This window comes from Neoarius graeffei, chromosome 9 (genome assembly GCF_027579695.1).
Source record: "Neoarius graeffei isolate fNeoGra1 chromosome 9, fNeoGra1.pri, whole genome shotgun sequence".
NCBI lineage: Eukaryota > Metazoa > Chordata > Actinopteri > Siluriformes > Ariidae > Neoarius > Neoarius graeffei.
The window spans coordinates 86,376,593-86,397,817 of NC_083577.1; the positions used below are offsets into that span (position 1 = coordinate 86,376,593).

The window sequence follows — 21,225 nt, forward strand, 5'->3', positions numbered from 1 at the left end:
TATCAGAAAGGAGTTCGACAGTGTAAAATCACAAAGAGTTTGAACATATCATCATCTACACTGCATAATATCATCAAAAGATTCAGAGAATCTGGAAGAATCTCTGTGCGTAAGGGTCAAGGCCGGAAAACCATACTGGGTGCCCGTGATCTTCGGGCCCTTAGATGGCACTGCATCACATACAGGCATGCTTCTGTATTGGAAATCACAAAATGGGCTCAGGAATATTTCCAGAGAACATTATCTGTGAACACAATTCACCGTGCCATCCGCCGTTGCCAGCTAAAACTCTATAGTTCAAAGAAGAAGCCGTATCTAAACACGATCCAGAAGGCAGACGTCTTCTCTGGGCCAAGGCTCATTTAAAATGGACTGTGGCAAAGTGGGAAAACTGTTTTGTGGTCAGACGAATCAAAATGTGAAGTTCTTTATGGAAATCAGGGACGCCGTGTCATTCGGACTAAAGAGGAGAAGGACGACCCGAGTTGTTATCAGCGCTCAGTTCAGAAGCCTGCATCTCTGATGGTATGGGGTTGCATTAGTGCGTGTGGCATGGGCAGCTTACACATCTGGAAAGACACCATCAATGCTGAAAGGTATATCCAGGTTCTAGAGCAACATATGCTCCCATCCAGACGACGTCTCTTTCAGGGAAGACCTTGCATTTTCCAACATGACAATGCCAAACCACATACTGCATCAATTACAGCATCATGGCTGCGTAGAAGAAGGGTCCGGGTACTGAACTGGCCAGCCTGCAGTCCAGATCTTTCACCCATAGAAAACATTTGGCGCATTATAAAACGGAAGATACGACAAAAAACACCTAAGACAGTTGAGCAACTAGAATCCTAGGGTGCTTTCACACCGCTAGTTCGATTATTTGGTCCGCACCAGGCAGTAAAATTGTTACATTGTAGCATACAGACTGCATATGGTCCGCGTTCACACATGCAAATGAACCAAATTGGTCTGAATAACGTTTCATCATCTTCCAGTGGAAATAAGCGCCAATTTGGACTTTCACAATGGAGCGACACATTCGCACACTGTTTCTTGCGCTGGTCCTTGCTTTTTATATCGTCAACATTACCCATTTCTGGCAAAATATCCAGTTCCGGAATGAGTCGCGGCTGCAGCTGGAGAGCAATCTTCGGATATACTGGATTCGCCAAAGGTGTATAGCGCGTCATTTCAGGCAGAGGAGACGCGCTATTTTCACCACTGCTGTCCTGCTGATGATGAGACAAGCACCTTTCCAAAGACCCACAAGGTAGGCTGTAGTCTGTTAGCCTGACAAGCCAGCTGGCTTTTACTGTAGAATCTGTTCTGCTGTAGGTTAATACAGGGCAATCTGAATTTCCCACCGACAGAATGCTGACAGAGCCGGAGCACGCGCGTGTGCCTGATGCTGCTGTTTACAGGACATTATAATGATCACATTGTGTAGATGCTCACATCATTATCTTTATAGTTATAGTTATTAAAATAGTTACTATTCTTAGTGTGGGCAGCCTTTTATGAATGAAAAAATGTGCATATTATGCGTATTTAGACCCGAGTTGGTCAAGGTTCGCGTTCTCACCAGAGGGACCGCACCAGAGGTTGACATTTGGTGCGGAATCAAGCGGACCGAGACCACCCCTTTTTGGAGGTCTCGGTCTGCTTGATTTAGTGCGCACCAGAGTGCGATTGCTGCTTTCACACTGATGAAAACGAACCGAACTAAGAGCTTTTGGTTCGAATGGACTGTTTAGTGCGCACCAACTGCTGTTGGTGTGAAAGCACCCACAGAGTCAGGGTCCTTCCAGAAAAGGTTGATTTACACAGACATCATGTGACAGATCATGTGACACTTTGCACACAGGTGGATCTTAATCAAATAATTATGTGACTTATGAAGTGAATGGGTTGGACCAGCTCTTATTTAGGGGTTTCATATGAAAAGGGGTGAATACTTATGCACACTCCAGATTTTTGTTTTTTCATCTTAATTATTGTTTGTGTCACAATAAGGAGACAATATGTTTTGGGTCATTGTCCTTCTGGAACGTGAACCTTTGTCCCAGTCTCAAACCTCTGGCTGACTCAAACAGGTTTTCCTCCAGAATTGCCCTGTATTTAGTGCCATCCATCTTTCCTTCAGTCCTGACCAGCTTTCCTGTTCCTGCAGATGAAAAACATCCCCACAGCATGATGCTGCCACCACCATGCTTCACTGTAGGCATGGCATTCTCAGGGTGTTGGGTTTGCGCTACACATGGCATTTCCCATGATGACCAAAATGATCAGTTTTAGTCTCATTTGACCAGAGAATCTTCTTCCATGTGTTTGGGGAGTCTGTCACATGCTGTTGGGCAAACTCCAAATATGTATCCTTTTTTTTTTTTTTTACATTTTTTTTTTCTGGCCACTTGTCCATAAACACAAAAATCTGAGGTTTGATTCTTGGACTATTCTGGACCTCATTATGAAGCAGCCCATAAACTCTTTAATCAGATTATTCCAAAAATCTGATTACTTTGTACAGACACATTTAATAATAATTGACATAAACAGTGTGAATTTTGCTGAAATGCTGAAAGATGTAGGCTTATACTGCACTACCGTTTATGATACGACTGTGACAAATTGCAAAATTAAAGGTAGACTGCCTTTCAGATTTTTCAAGTGTAGGTCATAAAAAGAATTTTCCCGACACCCAATTATTTTTGTTTAGTGGACCAAAAGCTACTGACTTCGAATCACAGACTTCCAATTTTATTAGGTCTTTTTTAAAAATTGAATAATTAATGAATTTATCTCCACGTGGCCCTAAATTCTCCGCTATTTTTTCCTGCTTCACCATGACCCAATACAAGATACTACGTCATGCATCACGTGGTGGGCTTTCCCCGTTCGCGTAAGGCATTGTGGGATACAAATTTGAAACAGGAGAGAAAAATGGAGGACGTGAGTGTGTGAATGAAACATGAAAGACCGACTACAGTAACGGAAAGAAAGCGAGAAGAAAAGATGTTATGTTCTATACGAAGGAAAGGAAACGCAGGACCAAACTAATAAATATGGGCGCTCAGCGAGCACCTCGGTGTGATCAGCTGTTCGTTTAGCGACAGAATGATGGAACTGTCAGTGCACGCTCAAAGGGAAACCTGTAGATGGCAGTAATGCAACACTGTGGATGCCAGCTGCTGTAAAACCCAAAAGAAGAAGAAGAAGGTAAACCTGCGCATGCGCACACGGACTTCCTCTGTCTGTGTGACTGCGCGAAGCGAGTGATTTCATGCACATTATTTGCTTTAATCCCCTCAAATTAAATAACTTCCCAGCCACAGAATGGCCTGATATTTTGTGAGATATTACAGAAATAAACAGATATCACAATCACCACATTTCAGACGGAACTAAATTTCACCAATTTTATGAAACCGAAAGGCCGTCTCGCTTTAAGGATAGTTTGATACTTGAATAAGTCTTCATTGCCCTGTGTGGATATTTTAATCACCAACAAAGACAGATTAATCCGAGTCCATTAAAAGCAAGTTATTTATTAAGAAAAATCATGTGAACATCGGACAAAAAGCCATGTCATTTGATTGCTCAGAACATTCGTTAACTGTTTCGTCACTGAGAAAACCACATGTGCTTTGTAATCCTGGAAACAAAACCAGTCCCTGCATCGTCCCAGAAGAGCATCCATGTCGATTCCTGTTGCTGAAGTTTAGTGAAGAAAGGATGAACATTTGGTTAGCTCGGAGGCTTCTTCTGTTTCTGTTCTTATCATGTTCTAGGATCTCAGTAATAACTTACATAAATTCTGTACATAATTACAGCAGGCTTAACACCTGACACAGCTCACAAAAAAACATAATACAGAATGCAGCCATGGAAATAAGCGTACTCTTTACAATGCTGGCCTTCTCATTATACAGCGAATAATGGATCTGAAAAATACAAGCGACTGTCCTTACACTCAAAAACAAGCACTGAAACGAAGCCCTTTACACCATTTTTCCTGAAATTATTACTCTACCATGTCTGCTCATTCGGTCTGATGTCCTGGGAGAAGGAGGATGTGGACTGAAAGTTCACTTCTGTACAAGTAAAGCACAGTACATAAGTCACTTTGGAAAACGTCACCCCAATACATTCATTTTCAAGTGTAATACATGCTAGTTTAGGCATGAGTGGTCATGAAGCTCAAGTAGACAAGTATATATCTGCTATTTGTGGTTAAAAACATTTAAATACAAAAAGTGAGTCACGCACACAAGCCTGAAATGATGATGTATAGATGATCATAATGTTACTAATATCTTAAATATGATTCACACTGCACCCTGATAGGACTGATTAAAAAAATTTAAACAAAAACAAAACGTTTTCGAAATATTTAAGGCTCATGTTGAGAAATCGATTGAGGGATTTTGATTTAACCTTAATTTTTATGCTGCTTGAGTTCCGTTGCTGTAAATGTGAAACACGATAATTTTTAAAAATCCAACAGCTAATCAGAAAACGCTGCAACAAAGTTGAAAACGCAACAGCAAACTCTGAAACATCAACGCTGACTCAGAAGAAAGAGTGGCGTGCCGTATTGAACATCACACACTCGTTGCTGATTGACTACAGCGCATGTCTGTCTGAGAGATGAGACACGGATGTTTACGGTCAGAGGAAATACGAGTCTAAATGAATCTACTGATGCGTTCATCAACGCATGATCAAAGGCATTCATATGAGGTTATTTTAGATATTCTGTCATTCTGAGGAGTACATGAACACTGAAACCCTGCCTAAAGGAAGCTGGGTTATTCAAAACAAAGAATTTCTTTGCACTGTAATAGCTACGGTATACATCCTTACTAGGGCTGTAATGATGTTTAAATAATATTGGCTGGCTTTTTTTCATGGTCTATCAGATATATTCCATTCAGCGAGCATGATACTCAACAAGTCGAAGACGAGTAGCTGAATGGAATAGATCTGATAAACCACGAAAAAAAGCCAGCCAATATCTCATCTCATTTCATTATCTCCTGTTCTACAGGGTCTCAGGCAAGCTGGATCCTATCCCAGCTGACTACGGGCGAAAGGCGGGGTACACCCTGGACAAGTCGCCAGGTCATCACAGGGCTGACACATAGACACAGACAACCATTCACACTCACATTCACACCTACGCTCAATTTAGAGTCCCCAGCCAATATTATTATTATTATTATAATAGGGCGGTACGGTGGTGTAGTGGTTAGCGCTGTCGCCTCACAGCAAGAAGGTCCGGGTTCGAGCCCCGTGGCCGGCGAGGGCCTTTCTGTGCGGAGTTTGCATGTTCTCCCCGTGTCCGCGTGGGTTTCCTCCGGGTGCTCCGGTTTCCCCCACAGTCCAAAGACATGCAGGTTAGGTTAACTGGTGACTCTAAATTGAGCGTAGGTGTGAATGTGAGTGTGAATGGTTGTCTGTGTCTGTGTGTCAGCCCTGTGATGACCTGGTGACTTGTCCAGGGTGTACCCCGCATTTCGCCCGTAGTCAGCTGGGATAGGATCCAGCTTGCCTGCGACCCTGTAGAACAGGATAAAGCGGCTACAGATAATGAGATGAGATGAGATTATTATTATACATGCATGTTCTTTTCGGGTGTTCAACACAGGGTGTTCTTTCAAAATTCTCTCAAAATGTTCCGTCTTTAACGAAGCAAACCTGGCGGCCATGTTTGTTTGCAAATTGTCCCAATTGCTCGCTAGCATGGAGGTTTTACATCTCTGACGTGTGACGTCATGTTTTCTTGACAACCGTGCAATATCGTAAACCATATTCAACGCTCATTCTCCATTGGGTAGAGTGACATACGGTAATACACGTAGGATAAGCGATCTGCTAACAATATTGCATGCTATTAAACCAAATGAATGAAACCTGCTAGAAGGGAATAGAACACGTTTTTATTCCATTGATAAAGTGTCCTGTATGTATACTCATGTACCATGAGCTGGTCTAGTGGTTAGTGTGTCTGCCTCTCAGTTGGGAGATCGCAAGTTCTATTCATGGTTACAGTAGGTCATACCAAAGACCATCATAAAAATGGTACCTACTGCCATCTGGCAAGGCATGCTGCAATACAGATGCAAGTGGGGAGTCAAGCTCTTGCAGTTACCATAGGACCCGCCTCCCCACTGTAACCCTAGCTGTATAGGTGAGAGACTCTGTCCTGGGTATGACTTTAAACTGCAACCGGTGGTGAGTCTCAGGTCCAGGAAGACTTGAGTATTGGGGAAAGTGGAATTACCCCTTAATCACCATTGCTCCGAAGTCCGCTCTGACCTGGAGTGGTAGCACCTGCCTGGCTTCCAGCTATGGGTTAAATAGTACATCACCAATAAGGTGCTGGCAGCACGGTGCTTTTCAGTGCAATTTGGCAGATGAACCCAACAGGGTCAATGGTACACCACCAGATGGCATGCAGAAGAGCCACTCAAATGGCCAATGGATGGCATCACTCGCCAAGTCAGTTGTCACTACAGGGCAACTTCCATACCTGTCAGATCTGTGGCACTTTTGTGCACCACTTGGCATTAGGTCTAGAGGTCCAGAGGGACAATATGATGGGGGCAAGACATCGTTTGCCTTACCTTACTGTGCAAGGCACTTCATTAGGAGAGGAGAATAGTATGCGAGAGTTCACAAGGCCAAACATTCCGTGGTGGCTTGGCCGGGCTGGGAAGTTATTTAATTTGAGGGGATTAAAGCAAATAATGTGCATGAAATCGCTCGCTTGGCGCAGTCAAGCAGACAGAGGAAGTCCGTGTGCGCATGCGCAGGTTTACCTTCTTCTTCTTCTTTTGGGTTTTACGGCAGCTGGCATCCACAGTGTTGCATTACTGCCATCTACAGGTTTCCCTTTGAGCGTGCACTGACAGTTCCATCATTCTGTCGCTAAACAAACAGCTGATCACACCGAGGTGCTCGCTGAGCGCCCATATTTATTAGTTTGGTCCTGCGTTTCCTTTCCTTCGTATATAACATAACGTCTTTTCTTCTCGCTTTCTTTACGTTACTGTAGTCGGTCTTTCACGTTTCATTCGCACACTCACGTCCTCCATTTTTCTCTCCTGTTTCAAATTTGTATCCCACAATGCCTTGCCTGAACGGGAAAAGCCCACCACGTGATGCATGACGTAGTATCTTGAATTGGGTCATGGTGAAGCAGGAAAAAATAGCGGAGAATTTAGAGCCATGTGGAGATAAATTCATTAATTGTTCTATTTAAAAAAAAAAGAATAAAATTAGAAGTCTGTGATTCGAATTCAGTAGCTTTTGGTCACTAAACAAAAATAATTGTGTGTCGGGAAAATTCTTTTTATGACCTACACTTGAAAAATCTGACAGGCAGTCCAGCTTTAACATTCTCCTCGGTTAGAGTGATTTGATTTTGATGTTGATAACACTGTATGTGGCTTGGCGGAGGTATGCCATCTACCCAAGTGTCCTTCTAATTGCTGCTGAGTTTTCTGATTTGCTGTTGCAGTTTTGGTCATGAATTTCTTTTGCATTTATGGGCCACTGTACTTATTTCAACATAAACATGATGATGATGATGATGATATTATTTTCAGTTAGTTACAGTTTTTCTCAATTGCACACACACATTAAATGTGGTATTAAATGTAGTGTCTTTATGTCGGAGTCTTATTCCAAAACTTCTCAAATCATTAATTGCAAATTGCTTCACATTGAACCCAAACTTAAAGCTGTAACATTCACTGACAATAATAATAATAATAATAAAATGCAAAGCTCTGAGTTTCTTGTTTTGGACAGATTTGAGGGCAGCTTCACATATTTCACTTCACATGTAGTAATTGTTCACTCAACCAAAGTTCCATGAGCGTTTTGATTAACGCTGGTTTGCTTATAAACCTCATGCTCCAACTGAGCAGAATGTTTCTTTACAAACGTAACCGAATAGCTCATTTTGTACCTAACGGTGGTAGCTGCGTTTAAATGTGTGTTTGTATATTTCCTGAAGTGATACTGTGGTTAAAAAGAACTTGCTAATGTAACACAACCTCACAGGTTCCTTACCTGTCTGGCTCACATGCTAACTACTAAAGCTAACATGCTAGTTAACTATGGTATTCCGCAAAAAAGTAGCGCAAGTATGTCAGCACCAGAAAAATAGCTGCCTCGTCCCTCGTCCAGAATAAGTGGATAAATATACCTGATACCTTCGAAGGATGTGGTTAATAAATAACACAGCTCAGGTTTGGTTTTGCTAGCATCGTGAGTTTGCTTGGTGTCTCGCCTAATTAGTGCTGAGGTATTTTTGTGCAAGCAAAAGAGAAAAACTGTAACCCTGACCATCAAACCCACACAATAGCAGTGCCGATACATATACCAACATATCAGATCAGTTCTCATCATATTGCACTTCCGGTTTACTGTATAATCTCTCACATCATATTAAAGATTTGAAGCAGGTCAGTGTGTTGGAATATGATGAAACCATGTCGTGTATGGGGGAAGCCATGGCCTAATGGTTAGAGAAGCAGCTTTGGGACCAAAACGTTGCTGGTTTGATTCCCTGGAATCACCAGCAGGAATGGCTGAAGTGCCCTTGAGCAAGGAACCTAACCCCCATCTGTTTCCTCTCTGGGTATGTTGTACTGTATGTCGCTCTGGATAAGAGCGTCTGCTAAATGCCAGTAATGTAATTTTATGAGAGAGCTGAAGTGCAGTGTGTTCTCACGCTTCCTCGTGGTAGCAGACGTCTCCTTTTGGCTGAAAAAAAAAAAAAAGATTCTTTTTCATGTTATCACGCACTGGGAAAGTCTCAGGCCCTGTCCACACGGCAACGGATTCAGGTGAATCCGATACAATTGTTTATCGTTTAGGCCTGACGTCCACACGGCACCGGCGTTTTGGGTGCCCAAAATGCAATCTTTTGAGAACGGGTTCCAGAGTGGAAAGATCTGGCAACGTTGCCGTTGCGAAGTCGTCTGGATGAGTAGAACGGATTTGTTTACGATGACGTCACAACCACATGACTGTGAGCGCTTCACGCCGGGTAGAAGTGTAACGAACTCGATGCGAGTTGTCAACAAATCCTATAACTTGGTTCATGAAACGCGCTTACAAAATATTTTCACTGTGAATATTTATTGCGTAATGGTGCAAAGTGAGAGAGAGAGAATAGCCCTTAGAGCAGAGTCAATCCCGCCAGCAAAAATAGGGAAAAAAAGGAGCGATCTCACCTCTTCAGATGTTGGTTTAAGTCCTACAATACATTCTTCAAAAAGGGCGTAGAACAACAAATTGATCCATCAACGTGTAGCATTCAATTTATTCCGGACCATTAAAGACGCCGCCTTCCGCGTAGAATCATACGTCATCCTCGCCGCCATATTGGATAGGTCAAAGCGGAGAATAAAGATGCCTCATTCATGTGCTGCGTTTAACTGTACCAACAGGTTTACCGTCCAAACGAGATCACATGGGATTACCTTTCACAGGTGAGACTGGAAAAATACTTTTCATTGTATTTGGTCATTATAACGTAATTTTACGAACAGATTTTCCTGACTTTGTGGCTAATATGAAGTCTCGCGCATAATAGTTTATGCGCATGCGTCCTTACTTCTTCTATTGTTCTGGTGTCTCCGAAGGGACCGTCTTACAGCGCCCCTAGAGGTGTGGCATGTGTATTGCATCGTTTTCAGCAAGCGTTGCGTTGCCATATGGACCTGATATTTTACTGATCGTTGCCCATTTGGACGCGATATTTTTTTAAATAACATTTCGTTGCCGTTGTCGTGTGGATGTAGCCTCAGAGTGACAGTTTGAGCAAAGTGCTGATCTGGGATTGAACTGAATATGAAGATCAGCATTAACAATTGGGCTGCGTTGTGTTTGTGGCTCTCGCTGTTGCTTCCTCCAGACTACAAAACAAACCCTAAGCACACATTAATGGAATCATTCATTAAAAATGAAATGCAGTCAGCCAAGACATGTTTGGTGTCTGAAGTTTCACTTTTCCAATACCAGGCTAATGGAGCTGACGAGTCATAGAAAGAAAGTCTATTTCACCCTCAATCATTTGCATAAATAATATCTGCCTCAAACCACATCCAGTTCTGTTCGTCACACAGATTTGTTGATGTGGTTTAGGACGCCGTGTCAGAGCTGGCTGGGAAAATGATTGCGAAATTTAAAATTTCTTTTATCAGTAACTTATTGTTACGATTACGAAACCATGAAGGTAGAGTCTTGTAGCATGGCTTCTCATTGTATAGACATAGCCGTAAAAGTATGATGCATACACACAAACGCAAATACTCACTGAAACGTACCACCGTTCATGCCAATTTTCTGTTAAAGTCACCAATGTTGTTTTTGTTTCCACCAAAGTAAAAGAAAATCCACTTCAAGCCATTTGTTAACAGAAACAAAGAAACGTAGCGAAATGTGGCACCTATTGTTATTTATCTTGAAATACATGAAGGGATGAAGTTGTCTCGACCATTACTCCATTTGTCCCTGACTGTAATCTGTAAACAATATGTCACATTATAGGTGGCGGCCATCTTGGGCAAATCGAATTACAATATTTTTGTAAGTGCAGTTGAGTATCGTTCCACCCCCTGTATACCCTTTCTCTCAACATATGAAGGTACTGTTGAGGTACGGTTGTCGTAAACTGCATTTCATTATAGTTTTTGGTTTTTTTTTAACTTAAATTGAGATTACACAGGGTGGCATGGCGGTGCAGTGGATAGTGCTGTCGCCTCGCAGCAAGCAGGTTCTGGGTTTGAACCAGTTCACTCTAGATGCTCCAGTTTACTCCAACAGTCCGAAGAAATATGGATTAGGTCAACTGGCTGCTCGAAATTGGCTATGAGTGTGAATGGTTGCTTTTTAGCTCATCCAGCCAACAGGTGATGAGTTTATGCCATCATGTGTTGTCCGTCGTCCATCCGTCATCCGTCCAGTGTCGTCCACATTTCACGGAAATCACTTCTTCTCCATCAATTCTTCACCGACTTTTGATTCTTTCTGGCATGAAGGTAGGGGTACCTAGGGTGCATATAACTTCTACCCAGATTTGCTTCATTACAATTATTAATGAAGTTATGGACTAATTAAACCTTAACACCTTAAGCAGTTCAACAAAAATCACTTCTTCTCCATCAATTCCTCGCCGTTTTGGATTCTTTCTGGTAAACAGGTCGGTATTCCTAGGATGGCTATCGCTTCTATATATACTGTAGCTTGTATATAGTGTATATAGCTTGCATCATTTATTGTGCGAGGTGGCCCACTTTAGATCGTTCCTTCCAGGCTTGTAGTGCTCGAGTCCAGGACTTGCGCTCTAATTTTAAGGACTCGTGACTTGACTTGGACTCGGACATTCAGACTCATATTTTTTCTTTATTTTTTGTAACATGCCATAATAATTTGGCTTAAGATATTTATATTTATATCTACATAAATGTTTGTAATAATTTCGTGCAAGAGTGTCACACCTGCACGCCATAAATGACTCGCACCTGCACAGGATTAAGGCGCAATCAGCGCACAGATATAAAAACTGTGAACTTTTCACAGTCACTTACTTTGCGAAGTATTGAGTTGCATTGCTGATACATTACCGAGCCTTATTTCCTTGTTTGGTTTCCTGATCCCTGATTTCCTGTTTCTCGTCTTTGATTCTGCCGAGTCTACGATAGCCTGTTTGTGTCTCGCTCGACCTATCGCCTGTTTCACCGTTTTACGATTTTTCCTGCCGTTCTGGATTGTTTACCGTCTTCACTTGTATTAATAAACACACCTTCTGCACTTACATCCGTCTCCCAACCATCTCTGATAGAATACTTCACACTCCCTGATAAAGAGAAGCACATTCATCTGTTCATACGGCGTGTTCAGGAACAAACTAATGTTAATGGCGCTAAAACAGCCACCGTCAAATGGTGCGGATGGAGTCTTGGACCCGGACTTGACTCGAAATTTTTTTTAATGACTTGGACTTGACTCAGACTTGAACACTGGGGACTCGAGACTGGACTCGGACTCGAGGTTTAGTGACTCAACTACAACACTGGTTCCTTCTGGAAGAGACGGGGCCAGAGTGAGCTACGCCATCATTGACAGTCTTGTTTCTGCGTTAGCTCCAGGATTCAGGGTGTACCCCGCCTCTTGCCCAATGGCAGCTGGGATTGGCTCCAGCTCACCCATAACCCTGAGTAGGATAAGCAGTATGTACGACGGACGGATGGATGGATGGAGATTACATAGCCAATCACTATTATGACAACTAGGTATGGTTTTGGGTGAGATAGACTTCCATTATTTGTTTACCACATTGGCTTCATAGATCCATTGCAAAAAAAAAAAAAAACCACAAACTGATTAACTACATATAACCTGAAAGGAAAATTATACATATTTTAATATTCCTTTAACCTGATATTTGAAATGTCGACAAAACCAACATGGTATGCAGTCAGTTATGAAATGGGGAGACACTGTTTTGTATCAGAGGCATTGTAATGGTCTTCCTTAGAGGAAAACACACACACACACTGCATAGTTCCATCATGTTCATTCATCATGAAGATGTGCAGAAGGAGAAACCATCTCAGTTCCTGTCTCACTTTCTTTCTGTTTTTTTTTCCTGGTTTCACATGTTGTAGGCCACGTAAATGGGGTCGAGCTGATCGGCGAGGAAGCCGTCCCGCAGGTGCATTCGCTGTTTCTCCCCGCGAGAGTTGATGGGAATGACGCCAGGGTCGACCACCACCACCACGCCCACGATCAAGTAGTGCTCCTCCAGAACTACGTTAGTGATGAGGGGAACGAGATCCAGAGCCTCCTGCTCCAAGCCTTCCAGCTCCACCACCACCACGAGCAGGTTAGTCCACGTAAACACAGCGCTGCACAGGACAAACACAGCGAGGAGATCGGTTTAAAAACATTTACACACAGCACAGGCTGGAATAAATAGAACAAATATCTGCACACTTTGGCCATTGACTCGAGATGCTCAAAATGCTGTCTTTTCTCTAGATATCCGAGACATTTTCTCGATTTTGTGAGCTCACCCGTTTGTGAGTTTATGCCATCGTGTGTTGTTTGGCATCCGTCTGGCGTCGTCTACATTTTACAAAAATCCCTTCTTCTCCCTCAATTCTTCACTGATTTAGATTCTTCCTGGCATGAATTACAATTATTAATGAAGTTATGGACTAATTAAACCTTAATGCCTTAAGCAGTTCAACAGAAATCGCTTCTTCTCGGTCAATTCCTCGCCATTTTGGATTCTTTCTGGTAAACAGGTTGGTATTCCTAGGGTGGTGTCTTCTGGCCATCTGACCAGATGTCATTTGGGTGGTGGACTATCCTCAGTGTCAGTTTATGGAGAAAAGTAGATTAAAAAGTCTCAGAGAGAGAGAGGGGGGGGGGGGGGGGGGGTAAAGTGTATGTGAGAGAGGGGGATGGAGGAGGGCTTTTCCTCACCACTCAGCGATGCTCTTGTGTGATCTGATGACAGAGGTTTCAATATCGATGGGGTGATAGCGCATCCCTCTGAGCTCCAGCGTCTCATCCAGTGATCCTACTACGTACAGGGCATCATGACGTTCTACACACACACACACACACACACACACACACACACACACCTGTAATTCTAGTTCTGCAGGGTAATTGCATTGGGATTAAAGACACCCGGTCCTGAGTCTCACTCACCAGAAATGAGATTAATATTAGTTTTCCATGAGGACGAGCCACAAGGTCAAAACTGTCACATGATTAATATCAGAGTTGACAGTGCTGCTAACAAGAAAATATTCTTCAAGAAAAATTACTGAATGATAAATATATATATATAAACTTTATTTCAGACATCAGAAGTCCATATGGCATTTAAATATATAAAAAGCAGTATAAATAATAAATTAGGACAAAAAATAAAAGCAAAGAAATAACAACAAGCACATACGTAAAGACAGTTATAAAAAATATACTCTTACACCAATGCCTCCTAAGCCTAGACGTAAAACGGTAGCAGCTATTTAGCGGACTGGCCAAGGCCTCAATTATAGCATTCTCAGACCTATCTATACGACACATAAAACTATACATTAAATGTCTTAAAAGTGCCTCAAAAGTTGGCACTGCAGAGGACACAAATAATTCACTGGCACTATGCCACCTAGGGACCCTGAGTAGCAGCCTCATTGCATCATTATATGCTACCTTGAGTCGCTGCATACTACCCTTTTTAAAACAGGACCACAATTGAGAAGTGTATAAAGGTGTGATGTATGTTCTGAACAAGGAGCACTTCACATCATTGGAACACATAGAAAACTTACGTATAAGCATATTAGCTTGAGAATAAATTTTACATCTCTGTCGATAGATATCCTTGTCATCTGACCAGTCATCGGATATGACATCTCATCTCATCTCATTATCTCTAGCCGCTTTATCCTTCTACAGGGTCGCAGGCGAGCTGGAGCCTATCCCAGCTGACTACGGGCGAAAGGCGGGGTACACCCTGGACAAGTCGCCAGGTCATCACAGGGCTGACACATAGACACAGACAACCATTCACACTCACATTCACACCTACGGTCAATTTAGAGTCACCAGTTAACCTAACCTGCATGTCTTTGGACTGTGGGGGAAACCGGAGCACCCGGAGGAAACCCACGCGGACACGGGGAGAACATGCAAACTCCACACAGAAAGGCCCTCGCCAGCCCCGGGGCTCGAACCCAGGACCTTCTTGCTGTGAGGCGACAGCGCTAACCACTACACCACCGTGCCGCCCCGGATATGACATGTCCAAGATATTTTATTTCATCACATACAGCAAGAGGACCGCCTGACAAGGAAAACGTGGGAAAATTTGATTTCCTGTCCCCAACGCTTCTAACTATCATTATTTGGCTCTTCTTAGCATTATACTGTATATCATAATCCAGGCCATACTGAGAGCACACCTTTAACATCTGCTGTAGCCCAGCACTATAAGGACACAGCAGGACCAAGTCATCTGCATACATCAAATGGTTAACAATAGTGTTGCCCACAAGGCAGCCAGTTTTTAGTCCATTTAACTGATCAGAGAGATAATCCATATACACATTAAATAAAACGGGAGACAAAATCCCACCTTGACGCACTCCATTACTGACAGAAAATGGAGCCGACACATTATCCCGTTTAACCTAAATAAAACAACGTATGCGGAACTTTAGAGCCCCATGTCCTTTTCCCTTCAGTGAATTTTTTCCCCCTCACCGGGGGCATTGTCTTATTTCCTGTGACAGCTGTCAACTTACAGAAGCAGAAAAGTGTTGCTGCCCTGTTGCTGTAGCAGGAGTCAAACCATAAATGTTGGCACCTCTGTTATCATTATCGTGATATTCGATCCCCCAAAAGAGATTTTTTAAAAATGGTCAACACACACACACACACACACACACACACACACTGCTAAAGCTCAAAATACAGTCGATCAAACATATAGTTTTAATAAAAGAACAATAGACAGACACCGAGCACTTGGAGAGCACAAACGTCCACCAAGGTCAATAGTCGACCCTTCTGTTTTGCAAATCTGCAACCAATTTATACTGTATATCTGGATTTATTCTATTCATATTCACTGGATATGAGTAATTGTATGCTCTGATTGGCTACTCTACTACTAGGATATTGGCTCATATACTGTGAGTAGAAAAAAAAACAACAAAATGGCAGCGTGCATCAAGTCAGATATCTCACTTTGTTATCAAGTATTAAAAATAAACAGAAATAACTAAATAAAAGGATATAGCTCCCCCCCCCCAATATTTCTTGTTCCACACTCCAGCCCAGTCGGTGGCAGTAATGCACCTTTAAGTTGGTTTGCCAACCACCAAAAAAAGAAGAAAAACAAAATGGCGGAGCATTACTGAACCAAACGAGAATGAAATAAAAACTGTACTTGAAAACTAAACCCCAAAAAATAAAAAAAAAAAGCAACAAAACATGGAATGAAAATATTTGATGGTAAGAACATATCTTTTAAAAAAAAATCAAGAATTATTATCGCATTTTTCACAAATTGCTCCTGCCATTTCGCCATTTTGTTTACATTCTAAGCGGAAATGATTTTGTCGGACGTTTTGTATAAAGTTTTGATTTATCAAATTTGCAAAAAATAAAAATGCTCGGCTTTTCAAAATCTGGTGAATGTGGATAGAATAAAACATTTATTCCACTCAATCTCATCATACATAGGTTATGGACAACTTGGTGCTACGCGCCTCGTCAACTATCAGCTCATGTACAACTCAATTTCGTGGAATAACTGTTAATTATTTCCAAAACTACTAGAATGATGTGTCTACATGCGTATCCTAGAGGATGAGTTATACCCATGAATGTGGACTGCGATATGGAGTCATCGTAGTTCTACACTGGATATGTTTTGCCACTATTGAACTTTACTGCCATCTACTGGCATTGGATTTTAAGCTGTATGGCATTCTTGAGCACAGACTTCTGCTTGGCGAAAGTGAAACTAAATTCATGGATCTGCCCTGTGACTCGAATCTGCTCCAAAATTTCATGGCTTCTTCCTCGGCCCGTGCTACACCACTCCATCAAAAATAGAAATCAGGTTGGTAGGTGTTGCGCAATCCTGATCAACAAACAAACAAACAAACGGGACTGAAAATATAACCTCCTTGACAGGGGTAATAAAGGCTTGAGGATGTGAAGGATATGCTGATGTGGTTCAACCTGAAATATGTAAAAACATTCCTGAATGTGATTATTTGAGAGCTGGTAATTGTTTGTGCTGCTTGGATGCTTTACCTCCGCTGGCGTCGGTGAGTTCAGTTCTGCGCAGAAAGCCCAGGTATCCCGTCCGCGCCCATACGGTTTGTGTGTCACCAAAACTCAGCTTGGTGCAGAAGTGATCAGCGTGCAGCGCCTCCTCACCGTAAACCGTGTAATATCCTGTGGCATTGTGGGGGCTGCTAACCCAGATCTGTTGAATGATAACGAACCAGACACAGTTAGGCCTAAAGTTTAGGTTTAGATCTTTCGGTGTTCTTGAACAAACACAACACACAAAGTGTCTTGCAAAAGTATTCATCCCCCTTGGTGTTTGTCCTGTTTTGTCGCATTACAAGCTGGAATTAAAATGGATTTTTGGAGGGTTAGCATCATTTGATTTACATAACATGCCGACCACTTTAAAGGTGCACATTGTTATTTTATTGTGACACAAACAATAATTAAGATTAAAAAAAAAAAACAGAAATCTGGAGTGTGCATAAGTATTCACCCCCTTTCATATGAAACCCCTAAATTAGAGCTGGACCAACCAATTCACTTCCTAAGTCACATAATTAGTTGATTAAGATCCACCTGTGTGCAATCAAAGTGTCACATGATCTGTCACATGATGTCTGTATAAATCACCCTGTTCTGGAAGGACCCTGACTCTGCAACACTACTAAGCAAGCAACATGAAAACCAAGGAGCCTCCAAACAGGTCAGAAACAAAGTTGTGGAGAAGTATAGATCAGGGTTGGGTTATAAAAAAATATCCCAAACTTTGAATATCCCACAGAGCTCCATTAAATCCATTATAGCAAAATGGAAAGAATATGGCACCACTACAAACCTGACAAGAGAAGGCCCCGCCCACCAAAACTCACAGACCGGGCAAGGAGGGCATTAATCAGAGATGCAACAAAGACAAAGATAATACTGAAAGAGCTGCAAAGATCCACAGTGGAGATGGGAGTATCTGTCCATCGTTGTCAGCCTCCTTCCGTCTCGAGAGACGATGGCTGCACCAGAGTATAGTCACTACTGTGAATTGCATTTCCTGCTATGGCTATGTAGACCAATGTGGGAGTGGCAATCTCTCCTGCATGATGGGCAGATGTAGGTTGTGGCTGATTGCTCTGTGGGACTTGACTTGCGAATGGCTCTTTTCCTCCTCAGCAAGTCGATGCAGCTTCTCTCTGCTTGCTTCACACCGCTCTGGATGGCAGACTTCCAGGGTCCACGCGATTCAACCAGGCTTTCCCAGGACTGGATATCAATTCCTGTGCTTTTTAGGTCCTGTTTGCAGACGTCTTTGAAATGTAGCCAGGGACGGCCCCGAGACCTACAGTAAAACCCTCTGACAGTTCACCGTACAGCATTCTTTGGGGATACAGCCCTCGTCCATATGGCAAACGTGGCCAAGCCAGCAGAGGCGGCATTGGCTCAGAAGAGCGAAGACAGTCGGTGAGCCTGCGTGCTCCAACACTTCGGTGTTTGGGATCCTGTCCTGCCACTGGATTCCAAGAATGCATCTTAGGCAGCAGAGATGAAAAGAGTTAAGTCTCTTCTCCTGGGCGGAGTATGTGGTCCATGTTTCACTGGAATCAAGTAGGGTGCTGAGAACACAAGCTCTGTACACCTGCATTTTGGTGTTCTCTGTCAGGTTCTTATTTGACCACACCCTCTTGTGAAGCTTGGAAAGGATCCCCGTGGCCTTTGCGATTCCTGCATTGATCTCTGGTTCAAGGGAGAGGTTTGAGGTTATTGTGGACCCCAGGTACTGGAAGCAGTCAATGGAGTTGAGCTCGTAGTCCCCTATGTGAATGTTAGGAGAGGAGTCGGTGCCTTGTCCCATCACTTCTGTCTTCTTGAGGCTGATGGTGAGGCCAAACTCGTTGCATGCGTGCATGAGGCAGTCTATCAGTCTCTGAAGGGCTTCATCAGTGTGTGTCACCAGTGCAGCGTCATCATCGAAGAGGGCCTTTCTGATGGTGATATGCCTGACCTTGGTCTTGGCTCTGAGTTTGGCTAGGTTGAATAGCTTTCTGTCGGATCGTGTGTGCAGGTATACTCCATCTTCATGTCAAGCATGTCAAGCATGGAGAAACATATGCCAAAAAGTGTCAGGGCAAGGACACAGCCCTGCTTGACTCCGCTGCAGATCGGGAACGGTTCTGACACTGCTCCATTATAGTGTACTGTGCTGTGCATATCCTTGTGGAAAGATTTAACAATGGCCAGCAGCTTCGGGGGGGCAGCCTGTCTTCTTCAGAAGTTGGAACAGCCTGTTCCTGCTGACAAGGTCGATGGCCTTCGTCAAGTCAATGAAGGCAAGGAAGAGGGGCTGGTTTTGCTCTCGGCATTTTTTCTGCAGCTGTCTGATGGAGAAAATCATGTCAATGGTTGATCTGCCTGGTCGGAACCCGCACTGCGACTCTGGGTATATGCGTGCTGCTAGGATTTGTAATTGGGCTAGGATGACTCTAGCGAACACTTTGCCAATGATGCTGAGTAGGGAGATGCCCCGGTAGCTATTGCAGTCACTGCGGTCACCCTTGTTCTTGTACAGAGTCACGATTTTGGCATCACGCATGTCCTGTGGTACGGAGCCCTCCCTCCAGCACATGCAGAGTAGTTCGTGCAGATCCTGGAGCAGTGCAGCTTTCCCATGCTTGATCACCTCTGGAGGTATCCCATCCACTCCTGCAGCCTTCCTGGCTGATAGACAATTTATGGCCTTGCCCAGCTCTTCTTCAGTTGGGTCTACGTCCAGCTCTTCTATGACAGGCAGGTCATGAATAGCATTCAGCGCTGCTTCGGACACGATGTTCTGCATGGAGTACAGCTCTAGGTAATGCTCTACCCATCTCTCCATCTGCTTCCGCTGGTCAATGATGTTCTCTCCTGTCTTGGACTTCAGGGGGATGCTCTTGATGACAGTTGGGCCGGTTGCTTTCTTGATGCCTACGAACATGCTGCCCGTGTTTCCAGAGTCAGCTGCAGAATGTATGCTCTGACTGAGTTTCAGCCAGTAGTCGTTGGCACAGCAACGAGCCATCTGCTGGCATTTGCTGCACGCAGTCCTCAGTGCATCCTGTGTGGCTTGGCAAGGGTTGTTTACGTGCGCTAGGCATGCCTTGCGCTTGGCCTCCACTGCTGGTTCCATTTCCTGCCAACTAGCCTCGAACCAGTCCTCGTTTCTCTGCTCCTTCCTCCCGAATGCCTCCAGCCCTGACTGGTAGACAGCAGCACACGTGTTTCCATTTGGAGTCAACAGTTGTTGCTTCTGTATGGGCCATTTTCCAGTGATGCTTTGAGGATTTCCAAGAACTCCTGGATTTTGGCCGGATCTGACGATCAACAGGTGTTAATGCACCGACAGCCTTTGGATCTGGAGTGATGCATTTTACATGGGATGAGACATATCTTGGAATGGACCAGGATGTGGTCAGTGTCACAGTCTACAGTGTGGAAGCTTCTAGTGTTGAGCACACCATTGAGATCTTGCTTCCTGGTCAGGATTAGATCCAGCTGGTGCCAGTGGTTGGATCTGGGATGACAGCATGAGACTTTGTGCCTAGCCTTATTTTGAAAGAAGGTGTTTGTCACTGCCAGCTTGTGGAAGGAGCACAACTTCAGAAGTCTCTGACCGTTCTCGTTTATTTTGCAGACTCCGTAACGACCCATAGTGGAAGACCAGGATTCAAAGTCAACACCAACCCTTGCATTGAAGTCTCCCAAGATGTAAAGCCCTTCTTTGTTGGGCACACTTCTGACGATCGAGTCCAGGGCATCATAGAACTGATCCTTTTCGTCTGTACAGGAGCTTAGTGTTGGAGTGTAAGCACATACAAAGTTGGCTACACCTGTCCTTGTTGTCATCCTCATGGTCAGGAGCCTCTCAGAACCTCCAGTAGGTGGTTCAATGGTTGACAGCAAATAGTTCCTCGTGGCAAAGCCCGCACCATGTATGTGTGCCTCCTCTGAGCTCTTTCCTTGCCAGAAGAACATGTAGTTCTGTTCGCGCAAGGATCCATCATCTGGCAACCTTGTCTCCTGCAGAGCAGCGACGTCGATGTTGAGACGGGCTAATTCTCTGTACCTTATTGTCCGGGGGCTGCCCAGATTGAGGCGGACGGTGACTACCCAATGGAATCCGAGAATTCCTTCCACCGACAGGAGCAACCCCTGGCTCCCGGCTCTACGCCAAATGAGCCAAGGCTTATAACCGGTAAACTGCTGCTCCCTGTGTTGTGTCAACGCTAACTTAGTGAAGCTGGAGTGACCTCTCCAGGTGCAGGCCTGGGCATGTTGAAACAAAGGACTAGCTGTTGCCCATGCAGCAGGTCCCCCCTCTCCTTGCCTCTGGTGGAGTCCAGGGGAAAAGCA

At 43.7% G+C, this 21,225-nt stretch overlaps 1 protein-coding gene across 3 annotated transcripts in view; it reads right to left on the bottom strand.

Moving 5' to 3' along the window:
• Positions 1-8,417: 8,417 nt before the first annotated feature.
• Positions 8,418-21,225, bottom strand: part of dip2a (disco-interacting protein 2 homolog A) — a 333,910-nt gene continuing 321,102 nt past the window's right edge. For all 3 annotated transcript variants that reach the window (XM_060930430.1, XM_060930429.1, XM_060930428.1), the window contains 3 exons: positions 16,870-17,044; positions 13,513-13,636; positions 8,418-12,929 (listed from right to left, as the gene is read on the bottom strand). In XM_060930430.1, the coding sequence (XP_060786413.1) occupies positions 12,677-12,929; positions 13,513-13,636; positions 16,870-17,044 (552 nt within the window). In that variant the 3' untranslated portion in view covers positions 8,418-12,676. The remainder of the gene's footprint in view (positions 12,930-13,512; positions 13,637-16,869; positions 17,045-21,225) is intronic.